The sequence below is a fragment of the Engraulis encrasicolus genome, chromosome 3, assembly GCF_034702125.1.
Source record: "Engraulis encrasicolus isolate BLACKSEA-1 chromosome 3, IST_EnEncr_1.0, whole genome shotgun sequence".
Lineage (NCBI taxonomy): Eukaryota > Metazoa > Chordata > Actinopteri > Clupeiformes > Engraulidae > Engraulis > Engraulis encrasicolus.
Genome location: NC_085859.1, coordinates 49,928,562 through 49,956,457, shown reverse-complemented (window position 1 = coordinate 49,956,457; position 27,896 = coordinate 49,928,562). Strand labels below are relative to the sequence as shown.

General features: G+C 43.5%; 2 protein-coding genes and 1 long non-coding RNA gene across 4 annotated transcripts in view; 1 reads left to right on the top strand and 2 right to left on the bottom strand.

The window, feature by feature from the left end:
* The window catches only part of LOC134446306 (metal transporter CNNM4), a 53,859-nt gene extending 52,110 nt beyond the window's left edge, over positions 1-1,749 (bottom strand). Inside the window, exon 1 of the mRNA XM_063195654.1 lies at positions 286-1,749. Coding sequence (XP_063051724.1) covers positions 286-1,678 — 1,393 coding nt within the window. The 5' untranslated portion in view covers positions 1,679-1,749. The remainder of the gene's footprint in view (positions 1-285) is intronic.
* On the top strand, positions 823-4,840 carry LOC134446310 (uncharacterized). The gene is made up of 3 exons (XR_010034393.1): positions 823-914; positions 1,049-1,204; positions 4,749-4,840. It is a non-coding gene; the product is annotated as an uncharacterized LOC134446310 (long non-coding RNA).
* On the bottom strand, positions 4,718-27,709 carry sec14l8 (SEC14-like lipid binding 8). 2 transcript variants are annotated; one of them, XM_063195655.1, is made up of 13 exons: positions 27,581-27,709; positions 27,279-27,488; positions 26,350-26,425; positions 21,395-21,438; positions 20,525-20,587; positions 17,648-17,836; positions 16,842-16,937; positions 16,181-16,241; positions 15,111-15,194; positions 14,092-14,198; positions 6,385-6,524; positions 5,762-5,931; positions 4,718-4,875 (listed from the first exon to the last, which is right to left on the bottom strand). In XM_063195655.1, the coding sequence occupies exons 2-13, from the start codon at positions 27,330-27,332 to the stop codon at positions 4,745-4,747; spliced, it is 1,215 nt and encodes a 404-aa protein (XP_063051725.1). In that variant the 5' UTR covers positions 27,333-27,488; positions 27,581-27,709; the 3' UTR covers positions 4,718-4,744. The 2 variants fall into 2 exon arrangements, with proteins under 2 accessions (XP_063051725.1, XP_063051726.1); XM_063195656.1 differs by lacking the exons at positions 27,279-27,488; positions 27,581-27,709 and having other exon boundaries at positions 21,395-21,434; positions 26,350-26,395.
* Between the last annotated feature and the right edge of the window lie 187 nt (positions 27,710-27,896).

Sequence of the window (27,896 nt, the reverse complement as noted above, 5' to 3'; positions counted from 1 at the left end):
CTGAGGGCCATTTCCCTGCCCTACCCCATCCCTCCTCTCTCCCCCCAGTTTCCTCACACATCTAACTATCCAGACTATACAAATACGTTAAAAGTTCAAAAAGGAATGGCATCATTAACATCATTTGTTATTGCTTATTACACATTTTAGAGTAGGGTTGTTTTCCACGAGACCACCCGTCCTCTTTCTGCTATTGACTAGGGCTCCTAGTCCCTACTTCCATCATAGACGCACATGACAACCTTGGCCAACCTTGGTGACATGAAAACAACGTGAGCTGCTAACCTTTCTTGAACTCCTCAAGCATGGAGTCAAGCTTGGTGTCGTGGAAGACGAAGTGGACTGGGTGGTTGTAGAACTTGGTGATGGTCTTCAGCGTCGTGCAGTCGTCGGGGTCCACGAAGGCCAGGTCCTTCACGAACAGAATGTCCACAATGTTGGAACGGTCGTCGTCGAACACGGGGATGCGCGTGTAGCCACTCTCCATGATTTCGGACATGGTGTTGAAGTCCAGGACTGCGTCGCTGCTGATCATAAAGCAGTTGGTGATGGGGGTCATCACGTCCTCCACTGTCTTGGTACGGAGCTCCAGAGCCCCCTGGATCATGTTGAGCTCCTCTTTGACCAGGTCGTTGTATGGCTCTGTCACCCTCAGCATCTCCACGAGCTTCTCCCTGTTATACACCGTGCCAATCTCCTGACCCAGCGCACAGTCCAGGAGTTTGCTGATGGGCCAGGACAGCGGAAACGTGAGCAACATGAAGAACTTGGTCAGCACGATGGTGTTGGCACCGACTGCCAGGCCGTGCCGAGAACACAAGGCCTGGGGTATGATCTCACCGAACACGACGATGCCGCTGGTGGAGGCTATCACAGCACCAAACCCAGAGCCGATCAGGTCGTCTAGCAGGATGGTGAGTGTGGTGTTGACCAACACGTTGCCGAGGAGAAGTGAGCACAGCAAGTAGTTTCCTTTCCGTCGTATGGGCTCAATCTTACTTGCATACTTCTTCTCCTTGTCTGTACCACATTTTTGTACGATTCGCAGCTCCATGGGGTCCAACGCCATGAGCCCGAGGTTTAGCCCACTGAACATACCTGACAGGACCAGGAGGCAGCAGATGAGTATGATCTGAAGCCAGAGGGGCAGTAGACTCCCGGGCTCCTCAACCACCTGTAGCCAGCCGTCAGGTTTTCCCAAACGGTACCATTTACCATCCTGTTGTTGTTTGACACACAACCCATAGTCTTTGTGTGGCTCGTTCTTCCGAAGCTGTTTAACTCTTAGACTCAGAACCGCTGCTGTACCTTTTGCATTTACTGTCATGTTAGTCCGAATGTCAATATCTTTGGTAAAATCGCCACAAGTCCTATTAAAAGCTCCATCGTCATCCTCAATATCTTCGTCCTCGTCGCGTTCCGTAAACTTAAAATGTGATGAAGTGTTATTGCTGATTTGTAGCCCATAGAGTCTGAGATGGATGTGACTGTCCTCGACTACCTGGATGATCCCTTCCTCGTTGACCGTTGCCTCCTTGGTGCTTTGTAGCACCCTCATGCCAAAGATTCGGATGTTACTGCCCTCGGTGACTGCTGTCCCCGAACATTCACCAATTCCACTCCATAGGAAAACTATTACAGTCAGAATATACCTCTTCCCACTCCATTCTGTCGCCATGTTTGTTTCACTCTCTGTGAAATGAGACTTGACGTCACCTAGCCATTTCACATGGCCCGCCTGTCATTAGCATAATAGCACCGCGACTCCTATCTGCATTCGAGACGTCAGAAATAGATCGAGCCCACCACGCTGGCTAGTTTTAAGGTAGACTGGAAGTTTTAAGGTGGATCTACACAAAAGGATGATGCCATCCACTCGTGCTTTTTTCTTCTGTTCACTAAATCCGAACGTGACATTTCATACCTTTTTTAATTGAGCAAGGAAGAAACTATTATCCCTTAACGGCCAAGCAAACAGAAGCACATTAAATCACAAGTAAATATACATGGTATTTTCAGTCAATTTATCTAAACCTGCATATGATATTTTATTATTATTATTATTATTATTATTATTATTATTATTATTATTTAAGAATAAGCATTACTTTAGAGTTCGACTTAGCGCTGAGCTGAGCAGGTCTTTTACAGATTGGTTCAAGCTTGCATTACGAATAATACCAAGGGAATGAAAAGCCTGGGAAGCGCCAGCTCACGACACCCTAGCTCCCTCTTGTGGTGTACTTTTGGAATTACACTAACATGACTAAAGCCAAAATGTCCATGTCAATAAGAGCTGACAATCAGGAACTCAAGCAGCTCTTTCCTTGGAATGGGGAAGAATCTGAGCTTTCATGGGAATAAAAAGTTGAAAACAATATGCACAAGAGGGTATGGCAACAACTAAAGTGTATTTATAGCCTGTTTGCGCTATTCCACTGTTGGGGTTTGCTGCTGATTTTCAAGAAACCATTCTTCATCTCACTCCTTTTGATTTACACATTTGTCTTGTTAGGTCAAACTAAAACTATGTGCTCTGATTACTGAATGACACTTGTGGCTATGAAAATCATGCAGGATGTATCTCATCCAAACTCCAGCCTCTCCACCCTGCTGAAACCAGGCAGGTGACTATGGAGTCTACATGCAGGCCTGAAAGACTGAGCAGGGCCCATTACAGCTTTCGACAGGACCCTGGACAAAGTCATGTGAAAGGGCCCCCTCCCCAATACACAGAATGTAATGATGACCCAATTCTGCCAATTCTGTTACTGCTACTGTATGACAAAAACACGGCAAGTCATGGAAAGACACCTAGTTTATCAATAATATTCCAATATGTCGACACTATATCCTCCAAGCACACATAAAGAACAGATGAAATGAGTGTATGGTCAGTTTATTATAGTATCAGTATCGCCAATGAGGCCCACTGTATCCACAAATGACAACAGAACAAACAAATACACATGATAAGAAAATGCTGAGTTTGAGTAAGTACCAGGAATATAACACCATATACACACACTAAGACGTCCACATTTCAATAAATAAAGTGCAGCATATAGGCCTACTGTACATTGACTAGACTTACAAGGATTGGCATTCAATGCCAAATGGACATGCTTTGTGCTACCGAAATGACTGCTGACAAAGGAACGCTTGAAAATAAGACACTGGTGGTGGTCCATCATTCTCAAAAGAGGGGGAAAAAATTCTAAAGGCAAAAGATGAACCACACACCAATGAGCTCCCATACTGAGGAAGGGCCAGGGTGGCCCGAAATGTCACACAAATAAAAATGGATTAAATGGGTGCTCATCGGTGTGCGGTTCATCTTTTGCCTTCATGAACTTTATGCTTTGACCCTCCACCCGAAAAAAAGGATGTGGATGTTTGTGAGATCTGACTGGGAAAAACAAATAGTGAGAATAGTTGTCTCAAATTTGCATTACTACTTGTATATTCAAGTACAGTATAAACAATGTTGTTGATCAACAACGGAACATTCTACTCTGGGGTAGGGCCGGGGCGGGGGGTATTCCACAACCGTATCTCACGCATTTCGTGAATGAATTTTCGTGGTGCATTCACGTTATTGCCCGCCTTTCGTAAAGTCTTCACGAAAATAATAGATTAATTTTCACGCTGCCTATTCACTTGAATTGCCCGACTGTTGCCTAGCGACCCACTAGTTTGATGCCCTTTCGGTAGCCTACCGTCACATGGTAATCAAACATTTCAAACAAGCAATTTAGGGTTAGGTTTAGGGTCAAGGTTAGGGTTAAGGTTAGGGTTAGGGTTAGGTTTAGGGTTAAGTAGGGTTAAGGTTAGATTTAGGTTTAGGTTTAGGGGACATAAGACATAAGTACCGAAAGGGCGTCGAATTAGTGAGTCCTGAGTGTATCAGCAGTGTTCTGTCAGCACCCCCTCCCCGCCCCTGCAGACGTTTGGATAACCATAGCAGCAGTGGGGCAATTCAAGTGAATAGGCAGCGTGAAAATTAATTATTGTGAAGACTTTACGAAAGGCGGGCAAAAACGTGAATGCACCACGAAAATTCATCTCTTTTTTTCGTGAAAACTTCACGAAATGCGTGAGATAGGGCTCTATTCCAAGAACCTGGCTCAGTAGTAAACCAGGTTATGTCAACCATGAGGTGGTGGTAAATCATGAAATAGAAAAGCCTAGAATCTTCATACTTAACTGGACACCTCTGGACTCTCTATTTGCAGGTTTACCACTTCCTGAAGGATAACGTAGCCAGGTTTATCACGTAACCAGCTTCTTGGAATACCTTGGTTCCTGAGCAGGATTGGTTAGTTCATGTTACCATTTATCATATAACATTATCTGTCCTTATGTACAGGGAAATGACAGGGAATGATGACAGGGAAAATCTACTCAGGAACTGAGGGAGCTAAAGACAATTCCTCTTTACTGTCCTGATTTTCAATACACTGTATGTCCTAAATGTGTTGTAAATGTGTTGTGTTCTTTGCTTGTTAGGTTTTGGGCTCGTTTTTGGTGGAGCTGTGATGCGTTTGCTGTGCAGCGTGCATGCACACTTTGCTATTTTGATGCATTCTGGTTAGAATCCAGTATGCATTAAACTGGCAAAGTGCGCATGCACGCTGCATAGCAAAAGCATCACTGCTCCATCAAAAACGAGCCCTTTGATCCACACATGGAGATAGAGCACATGTTCATAAAGAGATGTACATTAACTATGTATTCCTTCCAATCAGTCCACTTCTGCTTCAAGACTACTGCTCTTCCTGCTCGGTGATTGGCCATTTGGATGTATGATGTCCACAGTGAAGCTGATGGTTTTGGATCGCAGGAAACTGTAGGTGTTGTCAAAGCGTAGGACATCTGGAAAAGACAAATAAAGAGGAAACAAAGGATCAGCAATGTAGTAAATGCAGGAATATATTGAACATCTTGAAAATATCCTACCCAAAAAAGAGATCTCCTAACTCCCTACCAATATCATGCAAGCATGCTCTCTATATTCATGTATTTAGCACTCCTGCAATGCATTCAATAAAATGGTTAAAAATGGTTCAGAAGTCTTGTGTTCCTGGTCTTATTGAAATTGCATTGTTGCGCAATTATAAAGTAGATTACATTACATTACACTACATTATAGCTGATGCTTTTATCCATGGTTACAATCCCTGGAGCAGTGTGGGGATGGGAGCCTTGCTCAAGGGCACCTCAGCCATGCAGTGTGGTAGCGAGTGGAAGGGTGGGATTTGCAACCCTCTGCATCTCCTTACTTGAACATGCACTAGCACTTTACAGCCACTACACTGCCTGGCCTTCTACCTCTTGCTTACCTTGCTCTTTGTACTGTATTATGTCTTATTGCACTTTTCAATGTTTATTTGTATGCGTAATTCTCTGTTATTTATAGCCCCTCATCTTTTCTTGTTTTTTTGTCTTTGCTATTTGTATTTGTGTTGTTAAATTTGTGAGCAAACCAAAAGTCATTCCTAGCAGCTGTCTGTTATACTGCTGATATGGCTACAATGAACTTGAACTTGAACTTGATATAGCCTTTAAGAGTGTGGGTTTCTGAGCATTCTATGAAAAGAAAGCGTTCTGTAACAATGTGAGATTCTACAATTCCATATTTTATTTAATGAGGCCCAGAATTCTATAGAACTTTCATTACACTCTTAAAGGTACACTCTTAAAGGTTAGCCTATAGCTACTCCCATTAGGTTTCAGTTGCTGAGCGAGCTGCAGTACTTACAGACTCCGGGCTCGGTGCAGGTGTGGCAGCCTGTCTCAGGCACCAGGTGACAGTTGTACCTGTCGCTGCGCACCACCTCCCTCATCTGACTGGCACTCTGCCACTCCCCCATCCGCTCCTTCAGATACACCCCGAAACCAATGTCCGCATCCTCAGTGGAGAACTGCCACCTGATGCGGCCCCAGTGTTTAAAGAGAGCAGAGAAAGAAGAGAGATATTCATATTTTAACATGGGTATAATTATCACTTTATTATTAATATTACTATTCTTATTATTATTATTACTACTACTATTATGAATATGACAATGTGAAAAGGGGATTGAAAGAAATCCGTGTGTGTGTGTGTGTGTGTGTGTGTGTGTGTGTGTGTGTGTGTGTGTGTGTGTGTGTGTGTGTGTGTGTGTGTGTGTGTGTGTGTGTGTGTGTGTGTGTGTGTGTGTGTGTGTGTGTGTGTGTGTTTACGCGCATGTGCACTACAGATATGCAGGGCAACGTCCAAATACTGAATACATTATATCCATTCAGAAGTAGTTGAGTATCAATTGGGATGCACTAAATGTTGTTGAAGTTGATGCCGTTATTGAAGTTGTAAATGTTTGAAGACATCAGTGAGCGTCTCACCTGAGAACAGACCCAGGCAGTAAAACTTCATACTCCAGCTGATGGGACGAGCCTCTGCTGATGGACACCGCGTTCTCATAATTGATCTTCTTGGACTCGCGCACGTAGTAGGACCTGGGCACCGTGCCGCCATATTTTATCTGTTTCCAGAAATGCACACAGATAATAATAATAGCTGTATTTGTATAGCACTATATCACACAAGGCATGCAGCTCAGAGTGCTCAACAAATGGGAGAAAAAAAAGCAATGTTAAAGATGGAGTTAAGATAAGTAGAAAGGAGAGACAGAAACAAGAGAGAATAGCAAGAAGACAAAAGAATAAGACATAGATAGAGATTGTAGAGGCATAAGATCCACATAGGTTGGGCCCAGGATTCTTCGAGGCATTAGGTCCACAGTGGTTGGGTCCAGGATAAGTGATTATCACACTGAATTTTGGTGCTCAGATGTGGCCCCTGGTGGCAACAGGGATGAGGGAACTCCCTTTTCACTTGATTCATGGTTTATAGTGGGGCAAAACAATCTGCTTTAGATGGTGTTAAGCATGTGTGGTGGTAAACAACTGAATTTTACCCAAAAAAAATCATAATCTGGCTAGCATGGTAGTGGGACTGACATAATTTGGGGATGTATGAATGCCGTCAACATTGGAAATCTAAATGACACCTAAAGAAGCATGCATGTCAACATGTACTGTGACTGCAGAGGCAGATCATGATACTCTCCATAGGATTTCATTCAAAACTCACACCCATCTATTTTAGCCAGGTGCAGACTCAAAATGTACAATTTCAATGTACTGAAAGGTTGAAACACACACCGATGACCTCCCTTTTAATCCCTTTTCATTTCGAAATGAAAAAAATAAATAAAATAAATGTAGCTGCTGCCAAAGGTGGTTCTACAAAGTATTAAGCAAAGGCTGTAAATACTTTTGTAAATATGATTTCTTTGTTTTTTATTTTTTTTATAAATTTTCTGTCTGTCAAGACAACTTGTTTTTCAGATGGTCATAATGGAATAATTTGTGTAGGATTTTGACAACAGAGATTCATTTGTAGCATTTGGAATAATGCTGTAAGATAATAAGATGTGAAAAAAGTGAAGCGCTGTGAATACTTTCTGGATTGACTGTATACATTTAGTAATATTACTCAATCAATGGGGCACATGACTCTAAGCACTCATGGTGTTCAGTCTTAGAGGATTCATTGTTTTTCTTCAGTATTATACCGTTGAGTACTTACCTTGCCAACACTGCGTTTTAGCTGGGCAGATCCTATATACTTTAGGTCACAGGAGGACACTTTGCCTAACCACAGTCAACCAAATCGTCTGAGGACAGAGCACAGCCCATTTGTTTACTGTGTTCTTGTGTGATGTAGCGTATGTGTTGGCAATCTGCCAGCCACTATTGTCGGCTGGCCAATGACTACTGGGGTACCCTCTGATGTTCACTGTCTTCTGTACCCGTGGCTGTCTGTCCATACTATGTATTGTCCTGTTGTGTTTTTCTTTCCATTCAATGTCTTTCATGTTGGGGGACGTGCCAAAACAAATTACCATCAACTGTGTTGGCATGGCAATACACTTATTGAATGTTGAATCTTGAAACTAGTCTTGTGCTTGTGTTTTTCCTGTGTCTGGTTGTCAGTTGTTATCGGACTTGTCCAGACTACCTGTCTGTCTCTCTATGTACATGATGGAAATGCTTCACTGTAATGAGTGGTTGTAATAAGATGTGGATGTTGAGTTCATCTTTCTTATGGGCTTTTAAAGTGGCCTGACCTGTACAGATGTCTGGAGTGAAACTAAGCCAATCAAGAGCCATCATTACTGCTACAGCAGCGGCCGTTGCATGAAAGACCTCCTGAGGTACTGATACCGCGATATGAAGAAACAGTCTGCCTCCTTTTAGGAAGTAAAAAACATTGAAATACATTATGAATATAAGTGGAGAGTGAACCAATCAAATCAAATCAAAGCTCGTGGTTCAGTTGTACTGTACACATCAAGTCACCTAACATTCCCAACGATCCTGGCTTAACTGTCACATTCACATTTGAAACAGTGACATTATCCTATCTTCAGGTTTACAATGACAGACTGGAGATGACCAGAAGATGAATGCGATTTTTGTGTGTGTGAATAAAAATATAAAAGTTATAATCATGCTAAATTCTTCATGCAAATTAGATCATGAGTCAACCATATCTCAACGCATCATATACAATTTTTCTATGTGACAGATACCATAATCATATATTTTATCAACAACACCTTTAAAAATATCCATTGATATAGCACAGAATATCAAAATGAAACAGACAAGTGACTAGGAAAACAATTAAGGCACTAATTGGAACTAATAAGGAACTAATTGGAATTGACCACTTGGAATGTATGGCCATTTCAATATCTTTTTCAAAACTGCATGGTTTTTTTTCCTGAAGAGAGGTTACAACAACACCCACACAGCAACCGATATTCAAATCACATGTTTGTTTCCAGACATTTGCATGTTATCTGTGCTCTAGCTTGTCAGCCGTTGTTACCCATGTCTTGTTTTGTTGTGGTGCTATATGCGTCTTTCAATACCTCCAATTCAACTGAAGGCCTCTGAGCACACACGCTGTCAATTCAGTTGTAAAATAAAATAATCCTCATAACAGAGATATTCAGTATTTATATTAAATTTATTAGGAAACAGGTTCGGGGGTAGGTAGGTAAGGGGAGAGGGTAAAGAATTACAGTATAGTACCAGATTTGAATATTTTGATGAGGTGTATACAATTTCTTCTTCATACAACCGTCTTCACACAACTAACATACAGACACACTGAGGCCCCTTGTCTGGTCCAGTCATCCATTCATCCATTCCATCCATCCATCTACTTCCTATGGTTACAATGCAAACACAAACTACTTTGTATGACATGGACTTGTGCAGGACAGCTTTGGCCAATGAGAGCCCTCTCTCTCTCCACCAGAGGTTGTGTGTGATTGGCCACAGCCAAGGGGGGTCCTACGAGCCTTTCTTGGGAGTTCCCTCCTCTTCGCAAGGCTGAGTGAACTTTTTCCTAAAGTTAAGTATCTATACAGAGGCACAGACAACACGTGCAATGAGTGGGGTCAGTCGGGGAGAGGATGCCGCAGTCAGACAAGACAAAGCAGGCCTGCTGGCTGCCTGCAGAGCCCACTAGCTAAGTTTACAAAACAGAACATGCTCTGCACTCCTACGCCTCACAGTCCGGTGCGTTAACGGAAAGGACTTAGCTCAAATAAAGAAGGAAGATCTCCGGAGCAACTCAGATGTGGATGTTTACCTTTTTTTCAATTCATATAGGTGCAAGACTAACGTTACTTGGGTGAAGACGCCATGTCGAAATGTTAAGTCTTAGACCTTTACACAAATGTAAACATCCATATCTGAGTTGCTTGGCCACAAGCTCTGAGTCTGGCCGTGTCGCAGCTCATGACAGCTGTTGAGTCAGCAGGGTGAGAAAACAGTGTCACGTGTCGTGACCGAGCCAGAAGCGGCCGAGCCAGAGCCAGGACACCCGCAGGCTTCTGTTTTGAAACCCGCTACCGTGACGATTACGGAACTCTCATGAGTGGGAGCATGTGATTCATTAGGACATTGCTATACTGCACACAGTCACTTGATATAACATAGAAATACTGTTTTTTTTGTACTGTTGCTGCTGCAATTTTAGACAGTGCAGAAGCTCTCTGGATCGTCTGAATAAAAGTCCTTGAATCCTAAACAGCTGACGCAGCAGTGAACATGACTGTCAACAGAGCATGAGACCATTTAAATTATACATCACAAAATCAATGACCACAATACTTTCTGACTGGCACTGAACATGACAGTCAAGCTACAATATGACTATTGAATTTGTAGAAGTTTACAAAAGCAGATCACAGAAGAAAGAAAGACCAACTGCAATCACTAATTTGGAAAGGATTGGCAAGCAAGCAAGGCTGGGCAAGGCTCCAAGCAGAGCGGCTTGATGATCATATGATGTCTAAAGCTACTGAGAGGAACCTGTGACATTTCACACCAGGGTTCAACATCTACAGGCCGTGTCTTTAGCCTGACCTCATGAGAACACGACCCACCTTTACACTCACCCCCCAGCAGCCAATCATGGGACGCTACCATCCAGTGCCACATACTGTACTGGTTTTACCTGTCAATTTGAACCCTAATTCAGGGGTGAGGAACCAATGTCGGAACAGGCACCAAGAGTCTGGAGCCTTGGGCTGAACAAACAAACGATGCTACAGCGATACTAGAGATACTACAGCATATGCAACTGTGACCTGATTTACCATAACAATGTGACATTCAACTAAATCAAACTTCAAACGTGCATGTGAGAGAAAGAAGGCGAGTGAGAGAGAGACAGAGAGAGACAGAGAGACAGAGAGAGAGAGCAAGTGTGTATACGGTAAGGGTGGGGAATCTAGTAGTCTACTGTATACTGTCTGCCTCGAGGGCCTTGAAGCTGTCTCATCCAGCCCGGCCCCCGACATAATTTCAATGTTATGCGGTTTCACATGAAATCAATACAGGCCCAAAATGCAGGGGGAAATCCTGGCTTGTGTCCATACCATAGTGGCTGCGGCCCTTAGAGGAAATAAATAAATAAAATTTGAAGCGGCCTCTCGAATTAAAAAGGTTTCCCATCCCTGCCCTAATTGTACAGGCAAATCTAGGCCATGTGGAATGTGTGGCACTGGATTGTCTAGCTTCTGAATGCAGGTTGCCCTGATCTATGTCACCAGAGCACAGCTACACTGTACACTGCACTGAGTTAAATGAGAAGCGATGCCTTTCTCTGGCCCAGGTTCTGTACCACAGCAGTTATTCAGTCACAAGCCGTGGCATCTTTGTGAACCAGGAAGTGAAACTAGAGGGAATTGTTATGATTTGTTTTTTTTGTGCATGAGTTTGCCAGGGCCTGCTGGGAGGGCTGTAGTCTTCAAAAAGTGGAGAAGACGCGCTCACACTATCGCCTAAATAGGCTACTTAACAATTCTTAACTGGGTGCTGAATCCCAACAAAACTTGAATGAATGAATGAAACGAAGGAAAGCACTCTTCAGATTTCTTCTTTGTTTATTCGGCTCTGCCCGAAACGTTAGTGGGCGAATAAACAAAGAAGAAATCTGAAGAGTGTCCTTCACTTCATTTATTCAGGGCTGTAGTCTTGGCATGGCTATAAAACAGAGGAGAGGCCAGTGCCTGTCAGGCCAACGCCTGTATGATAACTTTGCCATCTCTGACCAATGACATAAGAGCCCTGATGACGAGGCCACAAAGCTTCATGATCATTAAGGGACCTACAGCATGCGTCACTGCTTAATTAAAAAACCTTATTGCACAAGGACAAGGTCCACATGATTATGCCAAAGCAGGCCAGACTCTAACACTATTCTAACGCCCTATATAGCACTACCGGGCAAAATGCATGGTCACTACGGGGCAGCTGTGGCCATTGGTTGGTGAGCTGGCCTTGGAATCAACAGGTTGCCGGTTCGAAGCCCACATCATCCATGGCTACGGAGGACCCTTGAGTGTGGAACCTAACCCCACATTGCTCCAGGGACTGTTACCAACAGGCTGTATCTGAGTAACTGTAATTCACTTGTGATAAAAGAGTCAGCTAAGGGCAATATAAAATGCAATTTCAATTCCATTCTTATCTTATCAACTCAATTCTTATCCAGCAGACCAGTTATACTGTAGATCGTAATCTGATGTCACTCATCACCAGCCAACCATGACGGTTACAGCAAGTCTGCCACTGTACAGTACGTCACCCAGCAAGCCAGTCTAGTGTGCATTCAATGGCCACCCTGTTCAGAACTGTTCAAGAGGTCCAAACTTAAGCTGAATCTATTGTATCAAACCAGCCCACAGAATGTGGTGTGTATGTCACCCCAGTACATGCTCTGTTACCGAGAGGGTCTGCTGGCCCATGCAGCTCTCAGGCCAATAGAAAGCATGACCACTGAAACAATACTCAAACCATGTGAGGTGAACAGAGTACCACGGTGTAGTTGTGAAAGAATTCATTCCAAGTGCACTGATATTTTATTGCAGCCAGGAGACAGTCAGTAGCTTTTTTGTCTTAACATGTGTGTGTGTGTGTTTGCACGATCATGCGTGTGTGTGTGTGTGTGTGTGTGTGTGTGTGTGTGTGTGTGTGTGTGTGTGTGTGTGTGTGTGTGTGTGTGTGTGTGTGTGTGTGTGTGTGTGTGTGTGTGTGTGTGTGTGTGTGTAGGGTCGCCCCCAGAAATGTTGGGCCCTGAGATTCTCTAACATCATTCTTCCCCCTAGCGGTACCCGTGTGTGTGTGTGTCTGTGTGTGTGTGTGTGTGTGTGTGTGTGTGTGTGTGTGTGTGTGTGTGTGTGTGTGTGTGTGTGTGTGTGTGTGTGTGTGTGTGTGTGTGTGTGTGTCTGTGTGTGCGCACCATCATGCATGTACGTATGTGTGCGCATGTGTGTGCATATGTGTGCGTCATGTGTGTGTTATGCTCACGTCCGTGTGTGCGTGCGTGTGTATGTTTGTGTGAAAATCACACTGCTGACCTCTTCTTAGCCAGGTTCATTGGAGCGGCTTGAAGTGACCCTTGTGTGTGTGTGTCAGAGAATGTCGTAGTGCTGCCTGCATGCCATGTCATGCCACTGTCTCAATGGCCTCAGTCTACAACAGCAGACTATGACAAAGCAAATACGCTGTGCACTGTGCCAGGGCCGTAAATAGACATTTTCAAATACCGAGGTCAAATACTGCGTGCTGAACTGTATACCGTACATTTAGAATGCTTCAAATACTTCAGTCAAACTCTTCAGTTTGTTTTTATTAATCACTGCCTTGAGGATAAATCGGGGTGTTGTATACAGACTGAATTTATCATTGTTGATCATATATCAATTTTCATCATTTCATCAAATTTTACATTACTGAAAAAAAAATACTGAGGACATGACCTTTGTGTCCTCAATGGTAGTTACGGCCATGCACTGTGCAGCCTCTGTGGCAGTAGCCGTATGTGCGGATGTCAGGGTGTATGCACAGTAGTTGGGGATAGGTGGATACCTGGGGAGGGACAGTGGCAGTTGGGGGCATGTATCGGTGCATGGTTGCATGGTTGCATGGTTGCATGGTTGCATGGTTGCATGGTTGCGTGGTTGCTGGCGTGGAGGCAGTGACTATGCATTCCGTGGACAATCTGGACATACTAGCATGGTTCAGTGGAATTGAAGCGTTTTTTTTCAACTGCCACTTTTGCAACAAAAGATCAAATCTGCCAATCAGAAACGGCCACTCAATATCGAGATGGGACAGGATATCGAATGGGCATTCCTGATTGGCAAATATGGTTATGGTTATGGCCTGACTCCAGGGGAGTTTGAGGGTTGGGGTTAAAGGTCTGTCAGTGGGGGTCCCTGTCTGGCTCAGTCTATGGGTGCAGGATGGAGAGTGGAATTCTTCTGGGGTTAGGGGTTGGGGGATCAAGGCCATGTATGGACTCGCCCTGGTTCTCTATGGGTGTGGGATGGGCAGTGGACTCGCCCTGGTTCTCTATGGGTGTGGGATGGGCAGTGGACTCGCCCTGGTTCTCTATGGGTGTGGGATGGGCAGTGGATTGCTTCTGGGGTTATGGGGAGATTAAGGCTATGTACTCACCCTGGAGCGGCAGCGGGGGTCCCCATCCGGGTCCGTCAGCGTGCCGCCGTAGATGGCTGGGAGCTGCTCTGGGTCGATGTGTTTCTGCAGCACCTCCTTCCAGTTGGCTGCGGCACACAAACACAGGAAACGCACCGGCGCAATGAACAAATGGATATATTCACAATTCAAAATAAAGACGTTTACAGCACACTTGTTTGACTTTTTACTTGTTTATTCAGTGCGAACAACGCATTTCGCCTCTATGCGTCATCATCAGGTACGTCTTTCTTTTGAGGTATTGAACACTCCTGCGTTTACCAGCACCTAAAAGTTGTGCATGGATCTTTGAAATTTTGGATATATTCACATGTTCACTACACAGTGGAACATAACATTGCAAATCACACACTACTGTATGTAGTGAACTACTGCACTGTAGTATACAGAGAGCAGATGAACCATTGAGTCTAACCATAGCTGCCAGCGCTACTGTACTGTTCTTCCTGGCTCTCTCCCATATTTTACACTCCCTTCACACTGCACTGATAAAGCAGGTATGCAGTTGAAGTTAAAGTTCTTACCCTCCAGCAAGAACATTGTATGTTTAAGCCTGAGTTTGCTTGTTTGTTAGAAATAGGCCAATATACCGGTAGAACAAATAATTGTATGATGTTTTAGAAAGGGGCGGCTTTCCAGATTCAGAATGTGTTGATGATAATTGTTAATTGTTTGTTATTAGAAGATATGGTTTTCCTTGGTGGAGGCCTAACTGTCCAAGTCAAGTGCTCTCTAGTACTAAAACACCAACAATTTGGTGATCACTAAGTGAAGTGGTCACTTTTTTTTCTCCAGAATAGGTGCTCTTTGGCTAAAGGGAATTAGTCACTTTTGAACTTTGATTTCCAAAGGCACACTGCTTGATTAAGTTAAAAAGCCTTTAATATGATCCACTGATGTGTCGCGAACAAGTGCCTTTTTCAGAGCCTACAGGCCATATGACCATATTTCTGAGTGCTCTCTAATGTTTTAATCTTTACCCCCGAGGACGATGATCTTGCGCTGTGTGATGTCGCTGAGGAAGTGCTTGACGAGGTTATACGCCACAGGAAATATCTTGGGAGCTGCGGGGTTACACAACACACTTTCATTAGTTATTACCACAGCAATGACCTACATGCAGTAAACAGTATGTGCATCGGCACTCTCAATAAACGGTCATTGATATTGCCACAGCAATGGCCTATATCAGTGGTTCTCAACCGTTCTTGAATGAACAACCCCCTTGAATGAACAACTCATCATGAGCTTGCCAATGCCCCTTGGCCTTATAATAAGCCTGCCAACATCCGTCTTAGTATTAAAAAATAAGAAAGAGTAATGTTTCCTCCCTAATAATTCCTCCCTCCAAACCCCCCAGATGTCTCCTTCACAACATCACCCAAGGTCTCCCTAACGCCACCCTGGGGGGCTGTAGAGCCCCTATTGAGAAACACTAGCCTACTGTATGTCCACCAATAAACTCACTACGAAAATACTGTAGGCTTACAAGTCACTGAAGGGCAAAGGTGGATAAAACCACGGCCATAAGGAAGACATAAAAGTCCATCCATATACTCCTGCTGCTTGGGCTCTTAACATTAAGCTAGATTAAATTACACATTAAATTAGTTAGTTATTGATTGAGTTAGTGATTTCTCCAAAGAAACACATAATTGAGTAGGTACAGGGTATTGTTTACAGGCTACAGCCCCTGGAACAATGTGGGGTGAGGTTCTTTGCTTCATCTGCTGGTATAGCATTCAACTTCATGATTCCAAGCCCAACTCCAAACCCATTGAACCATATCACAGGTTTGTCTTTACTAATTAGGTCATTAAAACTGTGTTTGGTGAGTAGAAGTTTTGTTGGATCAGCTGTTTCAATTAATTTTCTGCAACACAAATGTGGCAGAACCTTTTTTTCTCTTCCTGAAACCTTGATGTCTGTCTCTGATGACAGTTATGAAAAGGAATATACACACACCATATAAAAATAGAAATGTGAGAAGCACAAAGAAACTGTCTGAACTCGAGTGAGCTTCCCTTTAATGGCAAACAACTTCACTTACCTCTGACGACAAACAGCCTCTTCAGTCCCTCTGGGTAGTTGTCCTCAAACATGGTGAGGACCTGCATTACCATATTACAATCAGACACAATTAGGCGAGGGGGAAGTACGCATCTCTGCTGTGCAGATTTCTTGCACTCTTCCATAGCCAGCTGCGTTGGAGGGGAACCCCTGGGCCCTGGTTCACCAACATCAGAGACAAGAAAGGTCCCTCACACTGTCCTCATTTACAGCGTTTAATGGTTAATTGATAATTAAACACGCCAAATGTGGACAGCGTGTGGGACTTGTCTATAAATGGGAAATATCTCACATTTCCAAAGACAACTGCAGTAAAAGGAGCACTGTGCTATAACGCCATACATTCAATAAATAAATGGCTAATCAATTAATTCAACATCATGTGCCTAACATTACATCTTCCCAAAGCACTACAGAGGAAAATTCGCCTGCTGGTTGGTCAACACTTATAAATTAAAGTCAAGTTTAGAGACATCTGCAGGGAAACTAGTACACTGTAGTATCCGTGGCAACGCTGGCTGGCTGTTCACCTCTGTGTATATGTATTTGGTATTGTAATGTAATGAAATGAATGACTGTTCACCTATGTGTATGTCTCTGTCTATGGTATTGTAATGAAAATGTAATGAATGACTGCTCACCTCAGTATATGTATCTATGGCAGGCTTCCACAGATGCCTCATGCCCAGGCCCTCCAGGTCATAGATCATGGTGATAGACTCTATACTCTTACCCAGCTGAGAGGAACAACAAATTATGAGAGAAAAGGATAAGAAAAAAATTGTAAAAATGCATAGCAAAGGAAAAGCTAAAAACATGTATGCCCAGTACACATGATATTACAAAATGACAAATGCATCAGCAGTAAACAGACATGTTTTGTCAAAACATTGCCAATTTTTCCAATTTTGTCGTTCCAATTGTGTCGTTCAACCAATTTCTAATGCAATATACAATACAACTGTGTGCTTAAAATTAGAGATGCACCGGATCCTGATTTTTAGGATCCTGCCGGATACCGAATCCACTGCTTAAGATCCTGCCGGATCCGGAACTGGATACCGGATCCTACAAAAGAGTGAAACATATAGTCTACTCACACATGTGGGCCCTTTTTATTGTGTTGGCTCAAACTATTTTTCAGACTCATTGGCTTACTGCCACACTGCCTGCAAAGGCCGCTAGCAAAGGGCTTTCACTCCATGCAGTGATTGGGGTTGTGAAAGACTGACTGAAAAGCCTAGGCTAGACATGCACCAGATCCTGATTTTTAGGTAACATGCCGGATACCGGATCCACTGCTTAAGATCCTGCCGGATCCGGATCCTGTGAAAAACCCTATTATCCTGCCGGATCCGGAACCGGATCTGGTGCATCTCTACTTAAATTATGCCGGGGGTCTGATGTAAGACATTCACTCTACAAACAGATAGCGACAGAGACGTACCCTCTCTGTCTGCAGATCACACTCTTTCTGCAGCATCTCGCAGTCTCTGACTTTGGACTTGATGAAGTCCTGTTTGGAGGCGGACAGCATGAGTCCCTTGGGGTCCACGGGCCCGATGACATCATACCAGATGGGGCTGCCCTCACGGTCGTAGCCACACATGCCCCCTGACAGGTGCTTCTCAATCGCCTGAGAACAGTAGAAATACGTGTCACTACTGCAGCCCAGCTGTGCGCCGTCTTGTGGTTCTTGTAAACTCTCCACTGCAATTTATGAACGGTTTTGTTTTGAAGACCAGGAAGTAGAGGCAAAGTACACAAAACTTGCCAGGTACAAATGTTGAGCTTTTTACTGGCATTGACAACGAAACAATTCATAAACTATCAGCTGACCTAATATCCTTTTTTTAGTTTCTGGCTATTTCGAGTTAACTCTTTCATGCACAGTTTCTGTTATATGTTTTGTTGTTTCCTAAATTGTAATGAATAATGGTCTCAGTCTGTTACTTAACCTGTTAAAACACAACATTTGTTGCTACCAGAATGTCAATGGCCGAGTCGTAGTGCATTACAAAAGGCCATGTGTTATATAATAGTATTGTAGTACTATGGTAATTAACCTTCCAATGACTATTAGAGTGTGCCTCAGAAGGTGTGGCGTGCATTAAGGGGCTACGACTCTTGATAACAAATTGATATCATTGGCACTGCAGCATTTTTGTCATTTACCGTATTAGCCCGAATATAAGACGATCCTGATTATAAGACGACCCCCCATTTTCAGGCTCATGTTTTGGGGAAAAAAGTTTTTTGAAGACTTAATTTTGTTTCACATTGGAAACTTTTCTCAAAATGCAGTTTTTAATTTGTTGGAATATTCTGAGGCTTTTTACAAATAACAAATTTCACAATAGAATTTTCATGGAATTTCCATGATATAAGACCACAGATGGCTACTCGTATCCTTTTCCTTTCTTTACTCACTTCACCTGTCAAGCGCCAATAGGCACCTACAGGCTACAGCCGTCTGGGCCCGCCTGTTTAAAGTGCGACGCAACATAGCCTACACTCAGAGCATTAGTCTGCGCCAGCCAGGCAACCAGTCCAGTAGAGATAGGCAATCTATTGTGCAATGCACAGATTTTGCGAAATGCTTAGTTGACAGCAATATCTAACCAGCAGCCGTCTCGCCAAATCGCCGTTCATTTTATGCATCCAAAGTTTTCCGTTGGACTGTAGAAACCGAACGTGACCAAAGGCAGATTGACGCATTGCACTTGAAACCCATGTGCTGCTTACCGGACCACGTTGACATTAGAAGTCCGATTGATATTCATTTCGTACCAAGGGTAAAACTCCTAGTGATTTTATATGAACAAGACAATCTCTTGCCCTAACCATTATTCTGTGTTGTTCATCGTTGCGAGGCATATCGTCAAAGGCACCGCTTGTCAAAGGCGCCGCTTTCTCGCGCACACACAGATGACCATTGATTGGCTGATGACAGCATCCAAAACTTAGCCTACAGGTTGTTCGTCAAATCACCCTTCATTTCTTTAGTTTCTAGTGGTGTTGTCGGCTGACCAGAGAGAACGACCAAAGCTTTCCTGATGAGACTGTAAAACCATTGACTTGACTTGATTGACTTGTGTTTTTCCCCTTGCACTGTCGTCTGCATCGCGTTGACATTGACAGTTGATAGACGTGCGGTGCAACTGTCATAACGAAACAAGCATCTGCAAATTTGATATGGACAAAACAATCTCTTAACCCATCCATTATTGAATTTTGTGGCATTTTTGTGAAGCATAGGCTTATGGCCGCATTCAGGTTAAGTTTAAAAAAAAACAAAAAAAAAAAACCTTTTTTTCTCTAGCGCGCGGAAATAAGACGACCCCCCTTTTTAGAGTACTATTTTTATAACAAAAACCACGTCTTATATTTCGGGCCAATACGGTACTTTGCACTTTTTCAGCAAACAGAGAGTCAGATTCCTCGTGATCCCATCTGCATGAAAGGGTTATATGTCATCGTCATGGTTTATAAACTGAAAAAAGGAAAACTATTTTAGCTCATTGATCATACTCATGTCAAACTGAGATGATCTGGTAATGTGGTAAGATTGAAAACACAGCAATTATGCACATAGCTACAGAAGTTACTGTTTGAAGTTGAAACCATCTTATGTCCATCCACTGGGTTGAATTAACAATGCAATTACTGTATATGCTATTTGATAAGAAGGCATGCCCATCTGTCTGGAAATTGCTAAGTGGTTGTAATATAAACGAAAGCTGAGTTACAACCTTTTAGCGGTGCATTACAAAGCTACAGAAAATGTTACTGGGGATTCATTCTAATAGGCACTAAGCATTAAAAAGAAGGCCCTCGAAGGTTAAAGGTAACATGGACAATATCAGCTTAAATATCAGTCTAAAATCAATGTATGCAATGTATGCCTATAGGCAACCACTAACACTGGGGCCTACAGTGGGTTATCACTTACATTACCTCTGAAGCTTCGACCTCAGTAGGCCTACACCATTCCATAGCCTTAATCAGTAATGGGCTGATGCTTACAGTACACTAGCCTTCAGCCACAGTAGCATTAGCCGTAATGTCACCAGAGACGATTGATATGGTAGAGGTGGGGTTCATAAAGAGTTTCTTCCAAGATCCACATGACATAAGGTTCTAAGCTGCAATCCTATGGCAGCCATGCCCCTTTATATTAGGAGACTGGCATAATGAATGGAGTTCAATGGAAAGTCACAACCGTTTAGGAGATCGGACTTGATCCCACTTTGTTGCATTGGTGACCTGTGGACATGGTGAGTTTTCTTGGTTATCACATCGGCAATCTCTGATGTCATTTTACCTCTGGTGGTTTCCATTCTGTTGTTATAGTATCTGCCTTCACGTGTTTCCTGAACTCCAGGTGCTGTGTGCATGAGGGGGGAAAATGAAAGACAAATCATTAAAATGTGCCTGAGCTCAACATAACAGCAATAATCTCACACCACCTCACTGAAATACAGTGTGTACCACCATACATAATTCAGACGTAGGCCTACAGTGCTGTATGTTGAGTTAGTCTGTTCTTAGACCACAGTGGAAAACAGAACTCAATTGTCTATAGCAGACCAGGCCATACAGAGGGAGTAGCCTATAATAGCTGAGGTGGTTTAATGTGCAGCTTATTATGGCAATATTGTCCACCACACCCAGTACAGTACAGTATTGTATCTAATATCATTTCACTGTAAGCCAGGCACTGTCCTTTTGACCTCAGTACCACAGAGGACATTGGTATAAAGTGCATGGCCTTGTGAAAAAGAAAACAGTAGTGTGTAACAGGATAGTTGCATTTTTTTCAGCCGCACTGGAGTGCTTTGTGTTAAAAATATATACCATGCAGTACAATGCAATAGACTGCATAGTCATCAGTCACTCTTAATGTAAGATTACACACATGGGGAAGAGTTACAATAGGCAGATGCTTATTGGTGGTTTGAGTTATGATAGACAGGGATTTGCACCAATCAGTGCTAAGATGATTGTTGGTGATTTGCAAATAGCTACCGTTGCATTGGAGCAGGTGCAAAGCAGTGCAGCGAGAGAGAGAGAGAGAGAGAGAGAGAGAGAGAGAGAGAGAGAGAGAGAGAGAGAGAGAGAGAGAAAGAGAGAGAGAGAGAGAAAGAGAGAGAGAGAGAGAGAAAGAGAGAGGGGGGGGGAGAAATGATGATACCTTTCGCAGCATGGTCTCAGCTTTCTGGACATTGAAATTTCTAGCTGAAAACAAAGACAGAAAAGAGAAGAGGAGGCAGTGTAGATGGAGAGTAGGGGGAAAAGACAGGAACATGATATTAATAAGGAAAACAAAATGGAATGACAATGTGAGGAATAATATCAACTCATGGTCATTAAGGAGATGAATGAAAATAACATGATTACTAATGGGTAACACTTTTGCAATTCAGGGCAAAGCACATTACAGAACATAATGTTTGACTTGCAATGCCATTCCGACATGAAGCAGATATTTGCGATATTTTGCAATTATGTTACTGGTCCAACCAGCCCACTTGAGATCAAATTGACTGTCTGTGGCCCCTGAACTGAAATGAGTTCAACACTCCTGGTCTAGAAGGACAGGACCAAAGGTTAGGTTTACCACCACCACATTTGACTACATTATAATATCAGAGGCTTCAGGGGCTTGCAGCAGTACAATGGCCTGCCCAGTCATGGTAAACCACAGCCTAACACATTTCACTTCCCTCTCTGACAAACACTCACGAGATAGCAAGATATTTTGAGGAAGTTGCAGATTTCACCCTTTCAGTGCTCAGCTCAAATGTTTAGTGCAACAACCAACCATCATTTCAGCCATGTGGTCTCTTCTTCTTTGATGACATACAGTACTTACAGTATGCCCTCTTGTATAAAAAACAACTACTGATACATCCTAGCAGGGCTTGATATTGGCACCTCCCAACTGGCCAAAAAGGGGTCAAACTCCAGTGTGGCAAGTAGTGAATTCAGTTTCAGGTATCTTATTCTTAGGTATGCCATATCAGATTAGGCTACATTGTGTTGTTTGCCCCTTGTGCAAACCTCTGTGTCTGTCCCCGTTTCTATATTTGTCTTATTTCTTCCTGTGTAGGATGCAATGCAATTTGCCAAATGTTAATAAAACTGTGGCTAGTAAAAAATGGTGAGTGGTTCATCGCTCCGGAAAACTACTAGCCATCGTTGGTGGGGAGCAAAAAAGTAAATGTCAATCCATAGGTAATGTCGCTGATAGACACAGTGTAAAGAAAACATACTGTAAGTGCAGTTACACTGCCAGTCCTTGGGTATATACCGAGACTAAGGACACATGTGTATGTAAGGAGAAAGCGGACCAGAGAGGGGAAGAGAACTTGCTAAATGCTATGGCATGCTTGACACAATCAAAATGCTCTCGCCCATTAGAAGGAGAGGAATGTGATTTCATACACAGACCGTTGTAGGGAGGCAGGCCAACAAAAGCAGTCTTTGTTTACCCCCACTGAAGAAATGCGTGTCAGGGAGGCACGATAATGACGCATCAATAACAAGACAAGCATGGTTGGACACGACTCGACACAGTGCTGCAAATAGATGGATTGATGAAGTTACCCAATCCATTCAGGAATTTATTGTACACAACAATGACATAATGTTTTTACATGCAGGGAATCTGACCGGAGGGGGACAAACTTATTAGTTGTCCAGGGCCCATGGTGGGGTAAGGCGGTGGGGGTTGGGGTGCGGCACAATTGGGTCCTCATTATACATTGTATATATAATCGAAGGGGGGTCTTTTTAGATGACTTTGTCCCGTTCCAAGGAAAATCTGCCAGCGGCCATGCTTCTATGTGCCACAGTGCACCACACAGCCATTGAGTTTCTCACCAAGCTGTGTGGACAGCTCAGACAGCATTGCATCTGAACAAGTTAAAGGTGTGAAGAAACCTTATTAAATGACTTTTAATTAGATACACCCAGCTTATGGGGGCTGTAAGTCGTCACATCAGCGGAGTTGCATTAATCACTAAGAAAGGGTAGGGGGGCACTGTGGCGCAGCGCGCTAAGCCCCCCACATTTGGGCTTACATGCCCACGGGGACCCCGGTTCGAGTCCGGCCGGGGTCATTTCCCGATCCCACCCCGTCTCTATCTCCCACTCGCTTCCTGTCACCACCTCAGACTGTCCTATCAAATAAAGGCATAAAAGCCCCTAAAAATATATTGAAAAAAAAAAAAAAAAGAAAGGGTGGACAGTCCATGTCCACATCAGGTATTAAAATAATTTAGCATTGAACCCTGGATACATTCACAGGGTCATGCCATTCCGTGACAGAATGTTAACCTTGATAGATTTTATAGCATTGCTGACCTGTGACTATGCGGACTTATAAGCATATAATGCCGACTAAATATGATTACTGAAGTGCTGACGGGGGCCTTTAAGGTGTTTGCGGGAGCTGTCCGGGTGTCATACGCAGGGCATGGTGCCAATGTGGCACCGGGTTTACAGTTGACTTAACCCAAATCGTCTAGGCAGAGCTATCTACTGTACATTACATTACATTACACTCAGTTGACACTTTGCCTGCCTGCTAGCTTGATGATGCTTAATAGTTCCCTCCTAGTCTTGTGATGTTAACGGATATTGGTCACAGTCCCTGAAGCAATGTGGGGTTTAGTGCGTTTCTCAAGGGAAATGCAGGCCTAAGGGATATGAACCTGCATCCTTCAAAAGACCATTAAACAAGTAAAGCATTGCTGCCCGCCTGCAGAATACACCTCTGTAAACTACTATACGTGTGTGAAGATTCTCATTCTTCCAAGTCATGTCAGTGAAAAGAATTCAGTTGTCAGGGACTGGGCTTCTTTTGAGGGCTTTAAATATTCACTTTTCATAGGAGGTTGGGTAACATCCAAAAAGGCTTGGATCTCCAAAAAAAGTTGTGCACAACTTAACTCTTTTGACTATACCGCTGTGTACTGGTACTCATTGCCAGAGATAGTCACAGTCTGTGTACTCGTTTCTAGAGTCTCAGTCTGTATTTTCAGTAGCGTACCAGTACGCAAACGTTGCTAGGACGCAAACGTTCTAGGTCACAAAATGGTGAGGAAAATGAAACCAAACAAATCATGCTTGCAATTTAAGCAACTAAATTGCAGAGTATGTGTATTAATCTGATGTAGAGAGTCATCCAGAGGATATCTAGCCTCATGCAGCGAACTCTGGTCTGTGGTCTGATAAGATAGAGCTAACTGCTGTTGAGGCGGTTTGTTTGTTCACAATTGATAGTGGTCACTTGTACTTTATGAGTTGCTAAGTTTCACAAAGTCTTGCATGTAAAACAAAAAAATCTCTCTCTCTCTCTCTCTCTCTCTCTCTCTCTCTCTCTCTCTCTCTCTCTCTCTCTCTCTCTCTCTCTCTCTCTCTCTCTCTCTCTCTCTCTCTCTCTGTACTAGAGCCAAAAAACTCTAAATAACCAGGTCCTGCAGCATAATAAGGATGGGGAGGTGTAAAGCATGGAGGTACAGCATGGCACACACTGGCCACTATTGTCATTGACCTGACCGACACGTTCACCCGTTTTTTGTTTGGCTGGACTAATCAGATTAATCTGGATTAGCAGCCATTCAGCCACGGTGTTCTCACTCACTGTAACACTGTAATAAGGCTGGCTCCTTTCCCAAGGCCCATTCACACTGAAATAGCGTAGCGAGGGGGAGAACTTTGCACCTCCTCCTAGACTCAAACCCGGACCTTCTGGGGTACCAAACTCCAATGGCCTCACAGCTGCCATCCCACTTCTGACACCATTTGCAGCGAAAGAGAGAAGAGCTGCCCAGCCAGTACTCAGCACCCAGACTTTCTGAGATGGCAAACCGGGGCTCTGACTGCTATCCCCAAAGAGCCAGGGTTGTTGGCATGACAGTCAATACACACCCACAAATCAATGGTCAGTCCATCATAAACTGTGACCAGTGCACTGCAGGAGGACTGGACGTGCCCAGCAGACATGTTACTTCCTAAGAGCATCGGTTTGACTATATGGCCACTGACAGCCATGGCAGGCCAGGGGCAAAATCATCTGAATGAGCCCCCCAGAATACATACAACAATGTAATGAGTACCCATTTCTGCTGAAAGAGAGCATGGATAAATAACAAAAACAGGGTCCTGACTCCTGGGCAAGGGAGCCAATCAGAGAGTGGGGAGGGGTGGAAAGGCGATGATGCAGGAGGCTTGCAGTTTATCTGAATAGACACAACGGACATGATTGGCTACGGTCTACACATATGACAAATGATACATTCATAATGCATAATAAATGGCCATGGGCAATTGTTAACCGCATATTTCCCACGAGAAATTGCATAAGTAGCCATCAGACTCTCACTTGTGTCTGGTGTTAAAGGACCAGTTCAGTCAATTTCAACATGCAGTTGTAATGCTCACACTACCCTGGACTTGTCAGTACCTGAGATTTTTTTTTCTTCTTCAGCCTTTTCCGAGATCTTGGTCATTGTAATGGGGGCAGCGCTTTGTTTACATTTCAAAAACATTTGTATTTATTCCCAAAAACATCCGAAAGGTTATACAACATCAGCAGACAACTAGCAAACAGCAGGACCTTTTGGGAAAATATTTGGAGTAGGCCTATGTTCATTTAAAAAATTAAACAAACACTGCCCCCATTAGAATAGCTCATATCTCGGAAAGGGCTTAGCCAAAAAATGTGTCATCACCGGGTACTGACAAGTCAAGGGTAGCATGAGCAATATAAGAGCATATTGAAATTGACTGAACTGGTCCTTTCACAGGCAACTTGAGCAAGGCACCTCACCTCACTTTACCCCGGAGACTGTAACTAATACCCTGTAATAACTGTAAGGCATTTAACTGTATAACTGTAAGGATTTAAGTGTCAACTAAACAATGTACAATAATACAAAATACAATCTATTTCATTTATTATGACTGACTACACAGTAAAAAATAGTGTTTATTCAATACTTAGTGCATCGATAAACAAAGCAACTTGGCGAGTCTATTTATCATCTTCTCTAGAGTGTATTTGATCCCAGAGTACTCTCTAAGTGTTGAAATACCTCTTCCACTGTTCTCTTTTTTTACTGTGTAAGGTGTCACTCTCACCTCTCAGCCAGCGCAGCAGGAAGTGGTCAGTCTGTGCCGGACACTCGAGCAGGATGTCCTTCACCCTCTCCCGAAGCTGATGCAGTGAGGTGGGGAAGAAAGGAGTGGAGAGGATGGGAGAAGAGAGGAGAGGTTAGGAGAATAGAGAATACGATATAAGAGTCGTGGAGAAGGGTGCAGAGGGGAGAAAGAAGGAGAGGAGAGAAGGGGATAGGACAGGTGAGGAGAGGAGAGCAGAGGGGAGGAGAGGAGAGGAGAGGAGAGCAGAGGAGAGGAGAGCAAGGGGGAGAAGAGCAGAGGGGAGGACAGCAGAGGTGATGAAACCAGAGGAGAAGGAAGGAGCGCACAGGAGGGGAGAGGAGAGGAGAGGAGAGGAGAGGAACCAGAACAAAGCACACAGTAGCCATTTCCATTAGAGCCTATTTGGGCCCCCATTCATTCAATCACATCTTAGATTAGGTTTTGGCACAGACATAGACAGACATGCTGTAGCCCACCATTATACAAATGAAAAACCATTCGGTATAACAATATCTAAATAAAAAATACTACTACAGTGTGTTGTGTCATGACAAGTTAATAATCTGTAGAGCACATCTTATTGTGAGAACTCATTCATTTTAATGTCATGTAGGCCTACAGTGTGAGTCAAGGTGGGTACCATCTTATCCATAGCAATCTCATTCATTTCAGACTCATTTGTGGAGGGAAAGCTTGTTTTTTTATCACTAGAAATAAGGCAAAATGTGACGCTTGGTTCTACTCACTACTAGGCTATTAGGCCTATAGTGCACTAAGTTGACAGTGCAAATGAACCAGAGACAGCGTGACTCCAAAGCTTATCCTAAGTGGCTGAAACTATACTATCTTCGAGTAGGCTTAGGCTAGTGTTGTTTTTTTTTAGATATAATCAACGAAACAACGTGTACCTCTTCCAGCGCCTCAGCCTGTTTTGGAGTAAGATTGCCGACATATCCACTCATGTTGTCACGTTGCTTTCTCAACAGGTAGATGGAGACACCGGAGGAGATGGTCTGACGGTGCTCGCGTCAGTGGAGTGCACAGGCTCTTGCTGGTGATTGCCTGGGCGCTCACAAGGTCGTCAATGGGGATGGCACAAATACAACGTCCGCCTTCATCTTATTTGTAAAAGAACACAAACATAGCTTATATATTTGGTGTGGAACAGAAAAAAGAGTATACCATGTCGAAGAGTAAATGTACGCCTTACCATCGACGCAGTGCTGCTGCTGCCACTTGTTGAACAGCAAGACATCTTGAGCGGATTGACTCTTGCCTGCCTGCCCATGCGCCGCTCCTCATCCGTGTGCGCGTCTGTTGCAATTCCACGAGGCGCGCAAGTGATTATTACAGCATCCCTACTGATGCGGATTTTGTGCAGTTGTGACGCCTACAGCAGCAATGGATGTCTCTTGACTTCAAATCCTTCATGCAACGAGATTTTAAACCATCTATGTCGCGTTTTTCTGATGCGCAACGTTGTCAACATTCGCAGCCTCACAGAGCTTATCTGAAAAACATGAAAC